The sequence below is a fragment of the Mandrillus leucophaeus genome, unplaced genomic scaffold (assembly GCF_000951045.1).
Source record: "Mandrillus leucophaeus isolate KB7577 unplaced genomic scaffold, Mleu.le_1.0 Scaffold506, whole genome shotgun sequence".
Taxonomy (NCBI): Eukaryota; Metazoa; Chordata; class Mammalia; order Primates; family Cercopithecidae; genus Mandrillus; species Mandrillus leucophaeus.
The window spans coordinates 231,462-246,523 of record NW_012105431.1 but is presented as its reverse complement, the minus strand read 5'-3'; the positions used below and the strand labels follow the sequence as shown (position 1 = coordinate 246,523).

Here is a 15,062-nt window from a genome sequence, read left to right as displayed (position 1 = left end):
CAGCCCCTCCTCCCGCGTCTGCCCCGCGCTCGAGGCCGCGGCCTTTGTGAGCAGGGGGGCGGGTCGCCTCGACTGGGTCCTCCCTCGCCCCCTTTGTCCTGCTCCATCTCTGCGGATGGGAAAACCAGATGCGGCGGGGCGGGGGAGGGGATAGGCTTTTGCGGGTCACCCCTGCAGAGAAGCCCCCCGCGTCGCCCCCGGGCCCAGAGCTCGGGTCCACAGTTTCCCCAGGAGGCGGTCTCCCTCCTCGCGCCGCGGCCCGGGAACGGCGTGGCGCGGATGGCGGCCCTCCAGGCACCCCGCCCTTCGCCCGCCGCGCGCGTCTCCGGGCCGGTGCGCTGAGCTCCGCTCTGCTAGCGACTGAGGGCGGCTTCAGCGCGAACCAGGAGACCCCAGGCCAGCTCGCTCGGGAAGTCCCTACCCTCGGGTGAACCCATCCCTAGGGCGCTCGCCGGGAACAATTGACTGCAACTCGATCCGTCCCCTCCGGGGCCTCCTGCAGGCACGGCTATTTGCGACTGTGCGCCAGAAATGGGCGCCCCCTCTTTCCCTTCTTTCTCAGATTCCCCCCCAGGGGGTTTCTCTTCCTTTTGGCGTCCTCTTCCACTCTTGGCGGAGAAGCTGTTCCTTGCTTGCAGACAGAGGCCCCGCGGGAGGGAGGGGCCTGGGGGGATCTTTTTCCCTGGATAGGAAGTCGGACCCCAGGCCTTGGAGATGGCTGGACGGGAGCCCAGTTTGGATCCTCATCCCTCCTCTTGGAAGGAGCCCTCCTTATGGCCCCCCTCTTGGCTGTGGGCTCTGCAGAAGAAAGACCCCCATGGCAGTAGGGGTGAGGGCGGAGGCCTGTTTGGGGTAATGGCCATTTTGTGCCTGAGGTTTGCTACCTTAAGCCCCAGAGAGGTGAAGCTGCTTGTCTTCGGTCACACAGCAAGTGACGCACAAGTAAGCAGCATGCAGAAGTGGGTGCATTTGGCTCCAGAAACCCCTTTTCCTATTGCCCACAGCTTAGGGCGGGCAGAGCTCCTCACCTGTTCAGCAGGCATTGAGCCCTACTGAGGGCAACTGCTGAGCCATGAGTGACCGAGTGGGGTTCCCATTCTCTTGGGGACATTACAAAGTGTCAAGGAAAAGGCAGCGGGTACAGGGTATTAGATGGGTGAGTCCTTTCTGAACAGAACATTTGAGCTGGCCTGAAGGATGAATAGAAGGTGGCAGGTATCAGGGGGGTGTGTGGACCAGCGTTGTAGGCAGTGGGTTTCGCCTGTGCAAAGGCGCTATGGCAGGAAGGTACAGAGAAAGCCCAGTGTGGCTGGGAGGAAGCTTGTGAGGTCGGGGGACCCTCGATGGGTGCTTAGTGCAGGGCTATGGTCCTTGCCTTGGGGTTGCAGCCACAGCCTCCTGTGGGGAAGAAGTTGCAGAAGTAGGTGGCCTTGGCCCTGGGGGGCAGGAAGGAGTGGAGAACCTGAGGGTGTTTTTGGCGAGCCTGGGCAGATACTCGCCTCTCCTGAGAAGCTTGCTGGGGGTGTCCGGGGTGTGATTCAGGCTGATAGGGTGGGAGGAACCAGAAATTGCAGCCAGGAGAGGTGGTGGTGATAGCTCAGCCTGGAGTTTAAAGGCATGTGGAACCGGGGGGTGGGGGGACTTGGGGGCCGAGGCTGGGGCTCCTCTGGCCTCAGATCTTGGTGTCCTTATCTCGTTTCTATATGTCAGCCAACTCCTGGGGGGCTTTTGGGGAACTGGAGTCTGCAGGGGTGGGCGTGGGGGGCGTGTCTGCAGAGGCCATTTTGGACGGGCCTGCGTGGCAAGGGGGAGGTGTCTGCTTCCGACACACATGCTGGGGAACGCCAGCCAGGAAGGGGAGGATCCGGGCTTAGCTGGCAGGGGGATGTGAATCATCTCTGCAGGCCTGCACGGGCGGGCCCGGTGGGGGCAGGATGCTCCCCTTTGAAAAACGCTGTGACCTGCTTTTCAGCCTCAGTTTCCCCATCTGTAAGGTGTGCCTTCCAGGCCTCCTCAGGCTGGCCCAGAGCTGCCCTGGGCAGGGCCTTTCAGCCCATCACACCAGAGGCTGGGTCGGCTGAGTGAGTGCTCCTTTGTTTTCCCACCACGCCCCGGGCTCCTCCCTGCTCCTCAGGATCCACACCTGATCCACACCTACCCTGGCCTCACCACACTTCCTGTCTTCTCTCACATCTGTTCATGTCCTCTCCCACTGACCTCCTTGCATCCGGGGCTCAATGCCAGGGATAGGACCTGTCCTCCCTGCTGGCTTGGGACATGCCCTCTCCCAGCCACTCCGAGGGTGGCTGACTGAGGAAGGGCTGGTCAAGCTGGGCGTTGCAGGATGTGTAAGAGTTCTCCCCATGAGGCAGGGCATTCTGAACCCAGGGAATGGCTTATATAAGGATGCAGAGGCGTTTGAAATGGCCAGGTGGTTGCAGGAGTCGACTGGAAAGTGGAGTGGTGAGGTGAAGCCACAGAACATTCCAGAACCCCTCTTCTAAATGAGATGGAGGGAGTGTCTGTTTTGAACAAACCAGGGGCCTCTGGGGACTACGGCCTGGGGGTGGTGACGGGGATTAGAGGGTGTGAGGCAACCAGGGGGTGCCCCTCTCAGCCACCATAGAGAGAATGGTTCAGAAGGCCGGGCACACTGGCTCTCACCTGTAATCCAAGCACTTTGGGAAGCCAAGGACGGAGGATGGCTTCAGCCCAGGAGTTCAAGGCCAGCCTGGGCAACATGGCAAAACCCCTGTCTACAAAAAGTACAAAAAATTAGCCAGGCATGGTGATGCACGCCTGTCATCCCAGCTACTCAAGAGGCCGAGATGGGAGGATTGCTTGAGCCTAGGAGTTGGAGGCTGCAGTGAGCCGAAATCATGCCACTGCACTCCAGCCTGGGCAACAGAGCAAGACCCTGTCTCAAAAAAATTTTTTTGGCCGTGTGCAGTGGCTTATGTCTGTAGTCCCAGCACTTTGGGAGTCCGAGGCGGGCAGATCACCTGGAGGTCGGGAGTTTGAGACCAGCCTGACCAACATGGAGAAACCCCATCTCTACTAAAAATATAAAAATTAGCCGGGTGTGGTTGGCACATGCCTGTAATCCCAGCTACTCTGGAGGCTGAGGCAGGAGAATCGCTTGAACCCGGGAGGCGGAAGTTTTGGTGAGCTGAGATTGCACCATTGCACTCCAGCCTGGGCAATAAGACTGAAACTCCATCTCAAAAAAACAGCAACAACAACAAAAAAAGAAACTTTAAAATAAAATAATTTTTAACAAAAGTCAAAAAAAAAAAAAACACCAGAGAGGATGACTCAAAGGCTGGAAACAGGGAAGGCCACCGTGAGGGGAGGACAGGCAGGGGCCTAGACCTCTCTGGAAGGAGGCGGGAGAGGTACCCGTGGGCCCAGCACAGGAGACTCTTAATCTCCTGGCTCCTGGGGGCTTCTGTGGGCCTGTGACTCAGGATTTCTGTGCCTCTGTTGATGAAAAGAAAAATCCTGAAGAAAACCCTGTTCCCATAGTAACACAGCTCTAATTAGAGACTCCAAGGCCAAGCGAGGGCCTTGGAGCCAGGAGGGGCCCTGCTGGACTGGGGGGACGACTCCCCTTTCCCCCATCCCTCCCTGCTGGGGTGGGACCTGATGTCTACTTGGCACCAGGCCCCTAAATCCTTTCAACATCCTGGCAGAGTGAAGAGGCTGGGCCCTTTTGACAGGTGGGGAAACTGAGGAAAGGTGCAGGGAAGGCACTCGCCCAAGGGTGCCTGGCCCCGCGCAGTGGGTGCCTCACTGGCTGGCCTAGGCCTTTGCATCAAACCAGTTCCAGGATTGAACGCAACAGGCTGAAGGGGACTGAGTCGTGGTACAAATGGCGGCAATTGTGTGGTCCTGGGCCAGGCTGGGAAGCTCCCTTTCTTCTCTGGCCTGGGGCATGAGGTTAGTGTAAATTTCATGGAGTTGCCAGGAGGATTAAGGCCTGTGTGCCTTCACACGTGGCCCCGTGGCTGCCCCCAGTTAAGCCCAGCGCAGCCATCGGAAGTCTCATTGAGAAGGAGCCTCCCGGCTTCCTGCATTTGTTCCAGGTGGGCTGGTAAGCGCCCTGCTTATTTGCAAGGCTGTGTGAGGACAAGCCCTGTAAACCCTAGGACAAGGCTGTTCCAATGTGGTTTCTGTTCCACTGTCCGACCCCCCTTCTCCTTTTGCCCCTCTTTCTGGGGAACCTGGAGCTCCCGATGCCTTCTGTTTTTTTCTGCCGCTGGGGTGGACCTAGCACCTGTCCCTCCGTCCTTTCTGCTGCTGGGGTTGGCCTGCAGGGGGCTGTCCTCTTACCTGGTCCCTAACTTCCCTCCGATCAGCGGACCCCCTACGTGTTGGACAGGTGGTGCTGTGTAGCCCGCACAGGCCAGGGCCCACGCAGTGGCTTTGAACAGAGCAGGGTGCAGCCCCTGCCTGTAGACATGCAGGCCCTTCTGAGCAGAATGAGGGGGCGGTGAGGGCAGCTGTGCGGGTGTGGCTGGCCTGACAGCTCCCTGCAGCCCTGCGGCTTCTGTGCAGTGGGGGTGGGGCGTGCCAGACCTTTACAGGGCCTCTTAGCTAGTGGAGGGCTGAGCGAGCAGAGGCCCCAGCCCTCGTTGTGTTCCCTGGGGTGTGGCCTTAGGATGGTCCTGGCACCCTGGGGACCCAGCACCTGCTCACCTCATCCTCCTCCCGTGCTTGGTTGGGGTGCGGTGGCCGAGCCAGCCGACCCAATGGAGTCCCAGGCAGTGGACGCTGTGGAGGAGACGGGCTATGGCCTTGAGGGGGCCCAGGGAACCTGGAAGGTGGGGCCCAAGGGGTTCTAAGAAGGGGCAGGCCAGGGTGTGAGGCCAGGGACCCATAGACAGGAGGGTGGGGCAGGGAGAGGGTGGGGCAGGGAGAGGGCGTGGCAAGAGGCCCACACACCTCCTATCCAGAAAGCCAGCCGGACCCTTACTTCCTCTTGCCACCACCAGCCTCAGTCTCCCTCTTTGTGAAGTGGGATGCAGATCCCTGCCTGTGGTGCGGATGTGGGGATGCGTGGTTGGGTGAGGATACAGCTGGTTGCGTGAGGATACAGCAGGATGGGGAGGCCGGACACGGTGGCTTACCCCTGTAATCCCAGCATGCTGGGGGGCAAACCGGGGGTGGGGGGGAATTGCTTGAATCCATGAGTTTGAGCAACATAGCGAGACCACCCCCATCTCTACAGAATAATTTTAAAGTTAGCCAGGCATGGTGGCGAGTGCCTGTGGTCCCACCTACCGGGGAGGCTGAGGCAATAGGATTCCTTGACCAGGAGCTGGAGGCTGTGGAGAGCCGTGCTTGGGCCACTTGCACTCCAGCCTGGGCAACAGAGCAAGACCCTGTCTGAAAAAAAAAAAAAAGGAACTGAGGATGTGTCCTCTGGTGTGGGCTCCACCACCCCCAGCCTCCCTCTCCTGTGGGTGATGCCTGCCACCCACCGCTGGGGTTTCTGTGGCATAAAGGCACCCAAATGAAGACATTCTCCAACTCTGAGCCAGGCAGCCATACAGAGCCCGCAGACGCCTCTGCTGCTGCAGTTCTTAGAATCCAGAGTGTGTGGGGAATGTGAATTTATGCTGCTGGAGCCAAACATCCCACCTCCAGGTTTTAGCTGGAGGAATCCACGTGGATATGCAAAAGCAATGGAGTTATAATGCATAGCAATTGTGGGCTGAGTGCGGTGGCTCACGCCTGTAATCCCAGCACTTTGGGAGGCCGAGGCGGGCAGATCACGAGGTCAGGAGATCAAGACCACCCTGGCTAACACGGTGAAACCCCGTCTCTACTAAAAAGACAAAAAAATTAGCCAGGTATGGTGGCGGGCACCTGTAGTCCCAGCTACTCCGGAGGCTGAGGCAGGAGAATGGCGTGAACCCGAGAGGCGGAGGTTGCAGTGAGCCGAGATCACGCCACTGCACTCCAGCCTTGGGGACAGAATGAGACCACAGATCAAAAATAAAAAAGAATAGCAATGTGTGGCCGGGCGCGGTGGCTCACACCTGTAATCCCAGTGCTTTGGGAGGCCGAGGTGGGCGGATTACCTGAGGTCAGGAGTTTGAGACCAGCCTGGTCAATGTAGTGAAATTCCATCTCTACTCAAAATACAAAAAAATTATCTGGGCATAGTGGCTGGCACCTGGAATCCCAGCTACTCAGGAGAGCTGAGGCAGGAGAATTGCTTGAACCCAGGAGGCAGAGGTTTCAGTGAGCCAAGATTGTGCCATTGCACTCCAGCCTGGGCGACAGAGCGAGACTCTCTCAAAAAAAAGAATAGCAACTGCACTATAGTTTAGGGGAGCAAAACCTGAAAGGACCTTAAGTGTCCCGATGATAGAGATCCCTGGGGTCCTATTCTGAGACGGAGTCTTGCTCTGTCACCCAGGCTGGAGTGCAGTGGTGGATCTCAACTCACTGCAGCCTCTGCCTCCTGGGTTCTACCTCAGCCTCCTGAGCAGCTGGGATTACAGGCGCCCGGCACCACACCCGGCTAATTTTTTTTTGTATTTTTAGTAGAGACGAGGTTTCACCCTGTTGGCCAGGCTGGTCTCAAACACCTGACCTCATGATCCACCCGCCTTGGCCTCCCCAAGTGCTGGGATTACAAGGGTGAGCCACCGCGCCCGGCCAGTCCCATTCGACTTTTTAGGGACACAGAAACATGTAAATATGCCATATAGAAAATGGTATGCAAATCCAGAGACAGAGGACATCTGTGCATGTTTCTTTTTTCTTTTTTATTTTTTTGAGATGGAGTCTGGCTCTGTCGCCCAGGATGGAGTACAGTGGCGCAATCTCAGCTCACTGCAACCTCCCCCTCCCAGGTTCAAGTGATTCTCCTGCCTCAGCCTTCCAAGCCGCTGGCATTACAGGCGTGTGCTCCACCACGCCCAGCCAATTTTTGTATTTGTAGTAGAGACGGCGTTGCACCGTGTTGGCCAGGCTGGTCTAGAACTCCTGACCTCAGGTGATCCGCCTGCCTTAGCTTCCCAAAGTGCTAGGATTACAGGCGTGAGCTACCATGGCAGCCTGCATGTTCCGTATGTGTAAGAAAAAAACAGCTAGAAAGTTGTGTATTCACTGGCCGGGCACATGGTGGCTCGTGCCTGTAATCTCAGCACTTTGGGAGGCTGAGTTAGGAGGATCATGGGAGGCCAGGAGTTCAAGACCACTCTGGGCAACATAGCCAGATCTTGTCTCTACCAAATAGAAAAAAAAATTAGCTTGATGTGGTGGTGTGTGCCTGTAGTCTCAGCTATTTGGGAGGCTGAGATGGGATGATCATTAAGCCCAGGTAGTCAAGGCTGCAGTGAGCTACGATTGTGCCACTGCACTCCAACCTGGGCAACAGAGCAAGACCCTGTCTTGAAAAGAAAGAAAGGTGTATTTGCCAACACAGGGGTGTTCTGCAGTGCGGTGGGAAGGGGATATGTAGGACTTCATAGTTTCCTTTTTCCTGTTTGTTTTAGAGACAGGGTTTTAACAATTGTTTGTTTGTTTGTTTGTTTGTTTTTAGAAGTAGGGTCTTGCTAAGTTGCCCAGGCTGGTCTTGAACTCCTGGTCTCAAATGATCCTCCTGACTTGGCCTCCCAAAGTGCTGGGATTGCAGGCATGAGCCACTGCACCTGGCCCTTTTATGAATTTTCTAAAGGAAAGGAACACGTACCATTATGTCTTATTCTTTTAACTTTTACATAAAAGCAGGAACAATAGCATGAACGCCCAGACACGGCCCCCCCAGATGCGCTGTTCCGCTGGGCTGCAGCCCATTTGTCCTTTTCTATACCATTTTTGGTTGTATTTAAAGCAAATCCCTGACATCAGGGCATTTCATCCCAAAATACTTCCATCTGTGTTTCTAAAAAAATGAGGCCATTTTCTTATGTAACCACAACGTGATCAACAGTAATCAATCCTTCACATCTAATTCTGGGCTGCATTAAGACCCTCCTGGTTGGCTCAAGAATGTCTTTCCTGCAGTGATTCTTGATCCTTTTTGTTTTTTTTGAGACAGGGTCTCATTCTGTCGCCCAGGCTGGAGTGCAGTGGTGCAATCACGGCTCACTGCAGCCTCAACCTCCTGCCTCAGCGATCCTCCTGCTTTAGCCTCCCAAGTAGCTGGGACCACAGGTGTGCACCACCACTCCCAGCTAATTAAAAAAAATAATTTGGGCCGGGCGCGGTGGCTCAAGCCTGTAATCCCAGCACTTTGGGAGGCCGAGACGGGCAGATCATGAGGTCAGCAGATCGAGACCATCCTGGCTAACACGGTGAAACCCCGTCTCTACTAGAAAATACAAAAAACTAGCCGGGCGAGGTGGCGGGCGCCTGTAGTCCCAGCTACTGGGGAGGCTGAGGCAGGAGAATGGTGTAAACCCAGGAGGCGGAGCTTGCAGTGAGCTGAGATCCGGCCACTGCACTCCAGCCTGGGCGACAGAGCGAGACTCCGTCTCAAAAAAAAAAAAATAGTAATAATAATTTGTAGAGACGGGGGGTCTTGCTCTGTTGCCCAGGCTGGTCTCGAACTCCTAGACTCAAGCAATCCTCCTGTTTTGGCCTCCCAAAGTGTTGAGATCACAGGCATGAGCCTCCGTCCCTGGCCCCATTATTTCTCTAACTGGGGAAAGTCACGTGGGAACAGATGTAGCTGGCCTTGGCCTCTGACCGGCCCTGCCTCCATTCCTGGGTGCTCTCTGCTGCCTCTGATGTGTGCCACTGTAGGGTCTTGGCCACCTGCCCCACCCCGCCCCGTGGTGTTCCCTTGCATGTGTAGTTCTGTGAGTTCAGGGCATGTGTAGTTCTGTGGTTAGCCAGAACTAGGGGGTGCGGGGCCCCTGTACCAGCCCGAGGCCTCCTCTCCGCAGGTATGGACCTGTCTGCCAATCAGGACGAGGAGACCGACCAGGAGACCTTCCAGCTGGAGATTGACCGCGACACCAAAAAGTGTGCCTTCCGTACCCACACGGGCAAGTACTGGACGCTGACAGCTACTGGGGGCGTGCAGTCCACCGCCTCCACCAAGTGAGTGCCCCGCTCCCACCTGTCACCACCCCCCACCACCTTGCCTGGGCTACCCTGCCTGACCCTGTCCTGCCATCCCCCAGGAATGCCAGCTGCTACTTCGACATCGAGTGGCGTGACCGGCGCATCACACTGCGGGCGTCCAATGGCAAGTTTGTGACCTCCAAGAAGAATGGGCAGCTGGCCGCCTCAGTGGAGACAGCAGGTACCGCCAAAGCCCCAGTTTCCCGGAGCCGTCCTGGAGTCCTGGGGGGTCTGGCCGTGCCATGGTCACTTGGTAGCCCCAGTCAAGGCCTGCTCTGTGCTGGACATCCCCCTGGACTGGCCCTGCAACTGTCCTACCCTAAGGCTGACTGCTGTGTGACCCCAGCTCCTGGCTCTCCCTCTCTGGTCACCCCAGCCCCCACCCCACCTCCTGCCAGGAGGCACACTGACTCCCCTCTTTCTGGGACAGGAGACTCAGAGCTCTTCCTCATGAAGCTCATCAACCGCCCCATCATCGTGTTCCGCGGGGAGCACGGCTTCATTGGCTGCCGCAAGGTCACGGGCACCCTGGACGCCAACCGCTCCAGCTATGACGTCTTCCAGCTGGAGTTCAACGATGGCGCTTACAACATCAAAGGCAGGTTCTCCTGCAGGCAGCTGCTGGGCAGGGAACCCCTCGGTGGGGGCTGGGGTCTGGGCTGGGGTCAGGGCTGCGGGGAGCGCCCTCTGCACCCACACTTGACCCTGGCTTGGCTCAGGGCCATTCTGGGCCCTAAGGGGACAGGTGTCCAACGGCCACCAGGGACTCGGGGATGCAAGCAGCCCCTTTCCCTCTTGTCTGTATGGTTGGGGGGACTTAGCTTGCCCATCTGACAGAGAGGTGGTGGTGGGGAGAGCAAGGAGGGGGAGCAGAGCAGGGAGCAGGAGGGGGAGGGGGAGGAGAGCAGGGAAGGGGAGGACAGCAGGTGTGGGGTGGGGAGAGCAGGGAGGGGGAGGAGAGCAGGGATCAGGGAGGTTCTGGAAAGGGTGTGCAGGGGAGGACACGCCTCGGTTATGGGACTGGAGCCCCTTCCCGGGAGGACCCCCAATAACCCAGAGGTGCCTGTTAGGATTCAGAACATGGTTTTTTTGTTTGTTTGTTTTTTTGAGACTCACTCCCTCACCCAGGCTGGAGTGCAGTCGTGCAATCTCGGCTCACTGCAACTTCTGCCTCCTGGGTTCAAGTGATTCTCCCTGCCTCAGCCCCTCCCGAGTAGCTGGGATTACAGGTGCGCGCCACCACACCCGGCTAATTTTTATATTTTTAAAATTTATTATTTATTTATTTGTTTTGAGACAGAGTGTTGCTCTGTCACCCAGGATGGAGTGCAGTAGTGTGATGTTGGCTCTCTGAAACCTCCGCCTCCTGGGTTCAAGTGATTCTCCCTGCCTCAGCCCCTCCCGAGTAGCTGGGATTACAGGTGCGCGCCACCACACCCGGCTAATTTTTATATTTTTAAAATTTATTATTTATTTATTTGTTTTGAGACAGAGTGTTGCTCTGTCACCCAGGATGGAGTGCAGTAGTGTGATGTTGGCTCTCTGAAACCTCCGCCTCCTGGGTTCAAGTGATTCTCCTGCCTTAGCCTCCCGAGTAGCTGGGACTATGCATGGGAGCCACCATGTCTAGCTAATTTTCGTATTTTTAGTAGAGACAGGTTTTACCGTGTTGGCCAGGCTGGTCTTAAATTCATGGCCTCAAGTGATCTGCCCACCTCAGCCTCCCACAGTACTGGGATTACAGGTGTGCACCACCACACCCGGCTAATTTTTGTATTTTTAGTAGAGACGGAGTTTCACCATGTTGGCCAGGCTGGTCTCAAACTCCTGACCTCAAGTGATCCGCCCACCTCAGCCTCCCACAGTACTGGGATTACAGGCGCACACCACCACGCCCAGCAATTTTTTGTATTTTTAGTAGAGACGGAGTTTCACCATGTTGGCCAGGCTGTTCTCAAACTCCTGACCTCAAGTGATCCGCCCACCTCAGCCTCCCAAAGTGCTGGGATGACAGTCGTGAGCCACCGTGGCCGGGCAGAACACGTTCTAGGACCCTCGTTCATGTGTCCATCACGGGCAGGAGGACGTGGGGGCCATAGGGACCCTGGCTCATTCCAGAGCTGGGACTGGAGGGTGGGGCATCACCCTTGGGAACACCCGTGCCCACCCTCCGCTGTCCAGGGTAGGGGTGGGGAGCCGGGCTTTGGGCACCGCTTGATAGAGACCCCTCCCCAGACTCCACAGGCAAATACTGGACAGTGGGCAGCGACTCCGCGGTCACCAGCAGCGGCGACGCTCCTGTGGACTTCTTCTTCGAGTTCTGCGACTACAACAAGGTGGCCATCAAGGTGGGCGGGCGCTACCTGAAGGGTGACCATGCAGGGGTTCTGAAGGCCTCGGCAGAGACCGTGGACCCCGCCTCGCTCTGGGAATACTAGGGCCTGCCCGCCCTTCCCCACCCCTGCCCACAAGGTGGCTCCTCCCAACCCTCCCTGCTAACCCCTTCTCCTCCAGGTGGGCTCCGGGGCGGGAGGCAAACCCCCTTGCCTTTCAAACTGGAAACCCCAGAGAAAACGGTGCCCCCACCTGTCGCCCCTATGGACTCCCCACTCTCCCCTCCGCCCGGGTTCCCTACTCCCCTCGGGTCAGCGGCTGCGGCCTGGCCCTGGGAGGCATTTCAGATGCCCCTGCCCTCTTGTCTGCCACAGGGCGTCTGGCACCTCTTTCTTCTGACCTCAGACGACTCTGAGCCTTATTTCTCTGGAAGCGGCTAAAGGGTGGTTGGGAGCTGGGAGCCCTGGGCGTGTAGTTTAACTGGAATCTCCTTCCCTTCCCGGCCACCTCCTTCCAGCCCCCTAGGAGCTGGGCACGTGTCCCAAGCCTGTCAGTGGCTCTCCCTGATGCACTGTTGTGAAACCCCTGCTTGGGAAGGGAAGCCGTCGGGTGGGCTAGGACTGACCCTTGGTGTTTTTTTGGGTGGTGGCTGGAAACAGCCCCTTTCCCACGTGGCAGAGGCTCAGCCTGGCTCCCTGCCCCAGAGTGGCAGGGCGTGACAGCCACAGGGTCTGCCCGCTGCACGTTCGGCCAGGGGGGTGGAGGGGGAGGGTAGGGGTGTGGGGGCCGTCTTCCTCCTGTTTCTTTCCTTTCACCCTAGCCTGACTGGAAGCAGAAAATGACCAAATCAGTATTTTTTTTAATGAAATATTATTGCTGGAGGCGTCCCAGGCAAGCCTGGTTGTAGTAGTGAGTGATCTGGGGGGGGGTCTCAGCACCCTCCCCAGGGGGTGCATCTCAGCCCCCTCTTTCCATCCTTCCTGTCCAGCCCCGGGCATGGGCTGTGGACGCCTGGGCCAGAGCCCCCTCTGTGATAGGTGCTCCCTGGGCCTCCTGGGGGGATGAAGCCAGGTGTTGCCCCCCTCGGGGAGCCCTGGGGTGAGCCGCCGGGGCCCCCCTGCTGCCAGCCTCCCCCCTCCCGACATGCATCTCACTCTGGGTGTCTTGGTCTTTTATTTTTTGTAAGTGTCATTTGTATAACTCTAAACGCCCATGATAGTAGCTTCAAACTGGAAATAGCGAAATAAAATAACTCAGTCTGCAGCCCCAGGCCGGCCTGTGTGTGTCTTGGGGCTGAGGTGGGTGGGAGGGCTGGCGGGACAGGTAGGCGCCCTGGCTCACCAGCTCAGTGCTGGGAGGGTGCGGTTGGAGGGAGGCCGTGGCCACAGTGGGTGCTCCGGAGGTTATGGGCCCAGCACACCTCCTTAAGCGGGGGATGGGGCGCTGGGAGGGGGTGGGCTGTGGCCCGTGGGACCCCCAGAGCCACTAGGAGCAGTTCTGTGCCGAGAAGTGGCTGTGGCTCCTCTTAGGCCACGTCCACCATGCAGGGGGCCTCGGGGTGTCTGGGGGCTGCACACTGAATGTTTAGAAGGTGCAGCCCAGGGAATACTCAAACCAGGAGACCCCACATTCTTCTCTAGTTGACATGTGCCCCTCGACTAGGGGACGTGGTGGTAGGGGCAGCTCCGCCCCACACTGCAAGGATCTGGGCCTTCCACGTCCCCAGACACAGCAGGCTGGGGTGCCCCTGGGGCTGGGAGATACTGCCCGGGCCCCTTGGGGGATGACCGTCCCGTAAAATGGACCGGGGCCGACCCTGGGCCTGAGCCAGTGCCTACGTTGGAACCAGCAGCCCTGGGGATATCTGGCAGATCAGAGGCTGAGGACTGTTTCCAGACTTTCCCAAGGCCACAGTCGGGGCGACCTAGGTTCTGAGCCTCCCTTTGCATCCTAGGCTTCAGGGGCAGGGCAGGGGCTAGTGGACCACGTGCAGCCTCATGCACTCTCAGGTGCCCCTAGGGGTAGCAGCTGCGCAAAGACAGGGGAGCAGCAGCAAGGCGCAGCCTGGAGCGGCGGGACCGGGTGCCCAGTCTTGCGCTGGGAAGGCGGTGATGGCGACGGAATTTGGGACACGCGGGGCGTTCCGGGGGCAGCCAGGGTGCTGCAGGCCGGACCCCCCTGTTCCCCTGCCCCCCGACCACCGGCAGCAGAGGAAGCGCTGATTGGCTGCTGATGACGCAACTGGGAGGGCTGCGCTATGATAGGTGGTCCCTGGTGGTGGTGGTGGGGCGGCGGCAGTCTTGAGATTGGCAAGGGCAGGTGGCTGCCGCAGAGGGAAGTCGGAGTCCTCTCAGCGAGGTTCCGGGTGCCACCCCCTCCCCTCCCCCATGAAAGCCAGGCTGGGAGCCAGAAAAATCTCAATGACGTGGAAGGGACATATTAATCCTCTGGAACCAAACTCTTTGAGACCTGGGGAGGAGGGTGGGGGGCACTGGAGGGGGAGGGGAGGAGTCCGGCTCATTTCTGCCCACGGAACTGACCTAGAATGACCCTAAGGTCCCCGGAGCCGAGGCTCCGGCTGATTCCGAATTCCATTCATTCTGCAAAATTTGGCGCCTACCACGTGGCTGAGATTTCTGAGGCTGCAGCCAATGAACACCGTAGTCCGATGGGGGAGGCTGGAAGGGCCATTCACGAGATCTCTAGGGAGGAGTTGGTAGGAGCTGCCCAGCTGAAAGGGACAGGGGAATAACGGGGTGAGGGACCTGCCCAACCCCTGCCCTTTGAGGGGAAGCCAGGCCAGGGGCCGGGGGCATCTCTGGGGTCCCAGGTGAGATGTGGGTGGAGGAGCCAGGTCATGGCTCTTCAGACCTGCGTGGAGGCCACGAGCATCTTCCGGAGGAGCAGGGACCGGCAGACTCTGGGGCACCCGGGCTCCCCATCTCCTGACTTTTTCACACCTTCAGGTCCCTCCTGTCAGGACAGGTTCTGGAGCTCCCCCGGGCAGGGAGCCAGGGCAGTAGGTGCAGTTTCCGCTCCTGCCTGAGTCACCTTCGCTGTCTCAGCGATTGTTCATTCACAAGGGCGCAGCCTATCACATGCACTCACACACTTGTGAACTTGCATGCACACAGGCGTGTGCACACACATGAACCTGTGCAAAAAGCCCCATACACAGGCAAGTACACGTGCATGTAGGCGTGCACACAGACACTCAGATGCAGGCCGACCAGCTCCCAGGAATCTGTCTCCAGCCTACAGGGATTCAGCACTCAGGGTACCAGCCTCTGTCCCATGCGCCCCCATTCCTGGCAGTTCTCCTAGCTGGGTCGGGGGCCACCAGGGACCCCACACCCTGAGGTGGCTCCTCCACTAAGCCTGCCATGGGGTTGGGAGTCCCACCTCCCATTGCTCAGAAGGGGACACTGAGACTTGAGAGTCCCCAGTGAGTCAAGGCAAGTGCAGCCAGGGCTCCGAGATCCTTGTTGGGGTTCACTGTGATCCCCAAAGATCACAACTTAAGGGAAAACATTCAATTAAACTTGTTAGCGCAAAGAAAGGAGAGACTGGGCTGGGCGCAGTGGCTAAGGCCTGTAGTTCCAGCTACTTGGGAAGCCCAGGCGGGAGGATTGCTTGAGCCC

At 58.1% G+C, this 15,062-nt stretch overlaps 1 protein-coding gene across 1 annotated transcript in view; it reads left to right on the top strand.

Moving 5' to 3' along the window:
* The window catches only part of FSCN1 (fascin actin-bundling protein 1), a gene marked incomplete at its 5' end in the record, with an annotated part of 13,792 nt that extends 1,102 nt beyond the window's left edge, over window positions 1-12,690 (top strand). Inside the window, 4 exons of the mRNA XM_011996249.1 lie at window positions 8,907-9,063; window positions 9,147-9,268; window positions 9,518-9,685; window positions 11,323-12,690. Of these exons, the coding sequence (XP_011851639.1) occupies window positions 8,907-9,063; window positions 9,147-9,268; window positions 9,518-9,685; window positions 11,323-11,525 (650 nt within the window). The remainder of the gene's footprint in view (window positions 1-8,906; window positions 9,064-9,146; window positions 9,269-9,517; window positions 9,686-11,322) is intronic.
* Window positions 12,691-15,062: the final 2,372 nt, after the last annotated feature.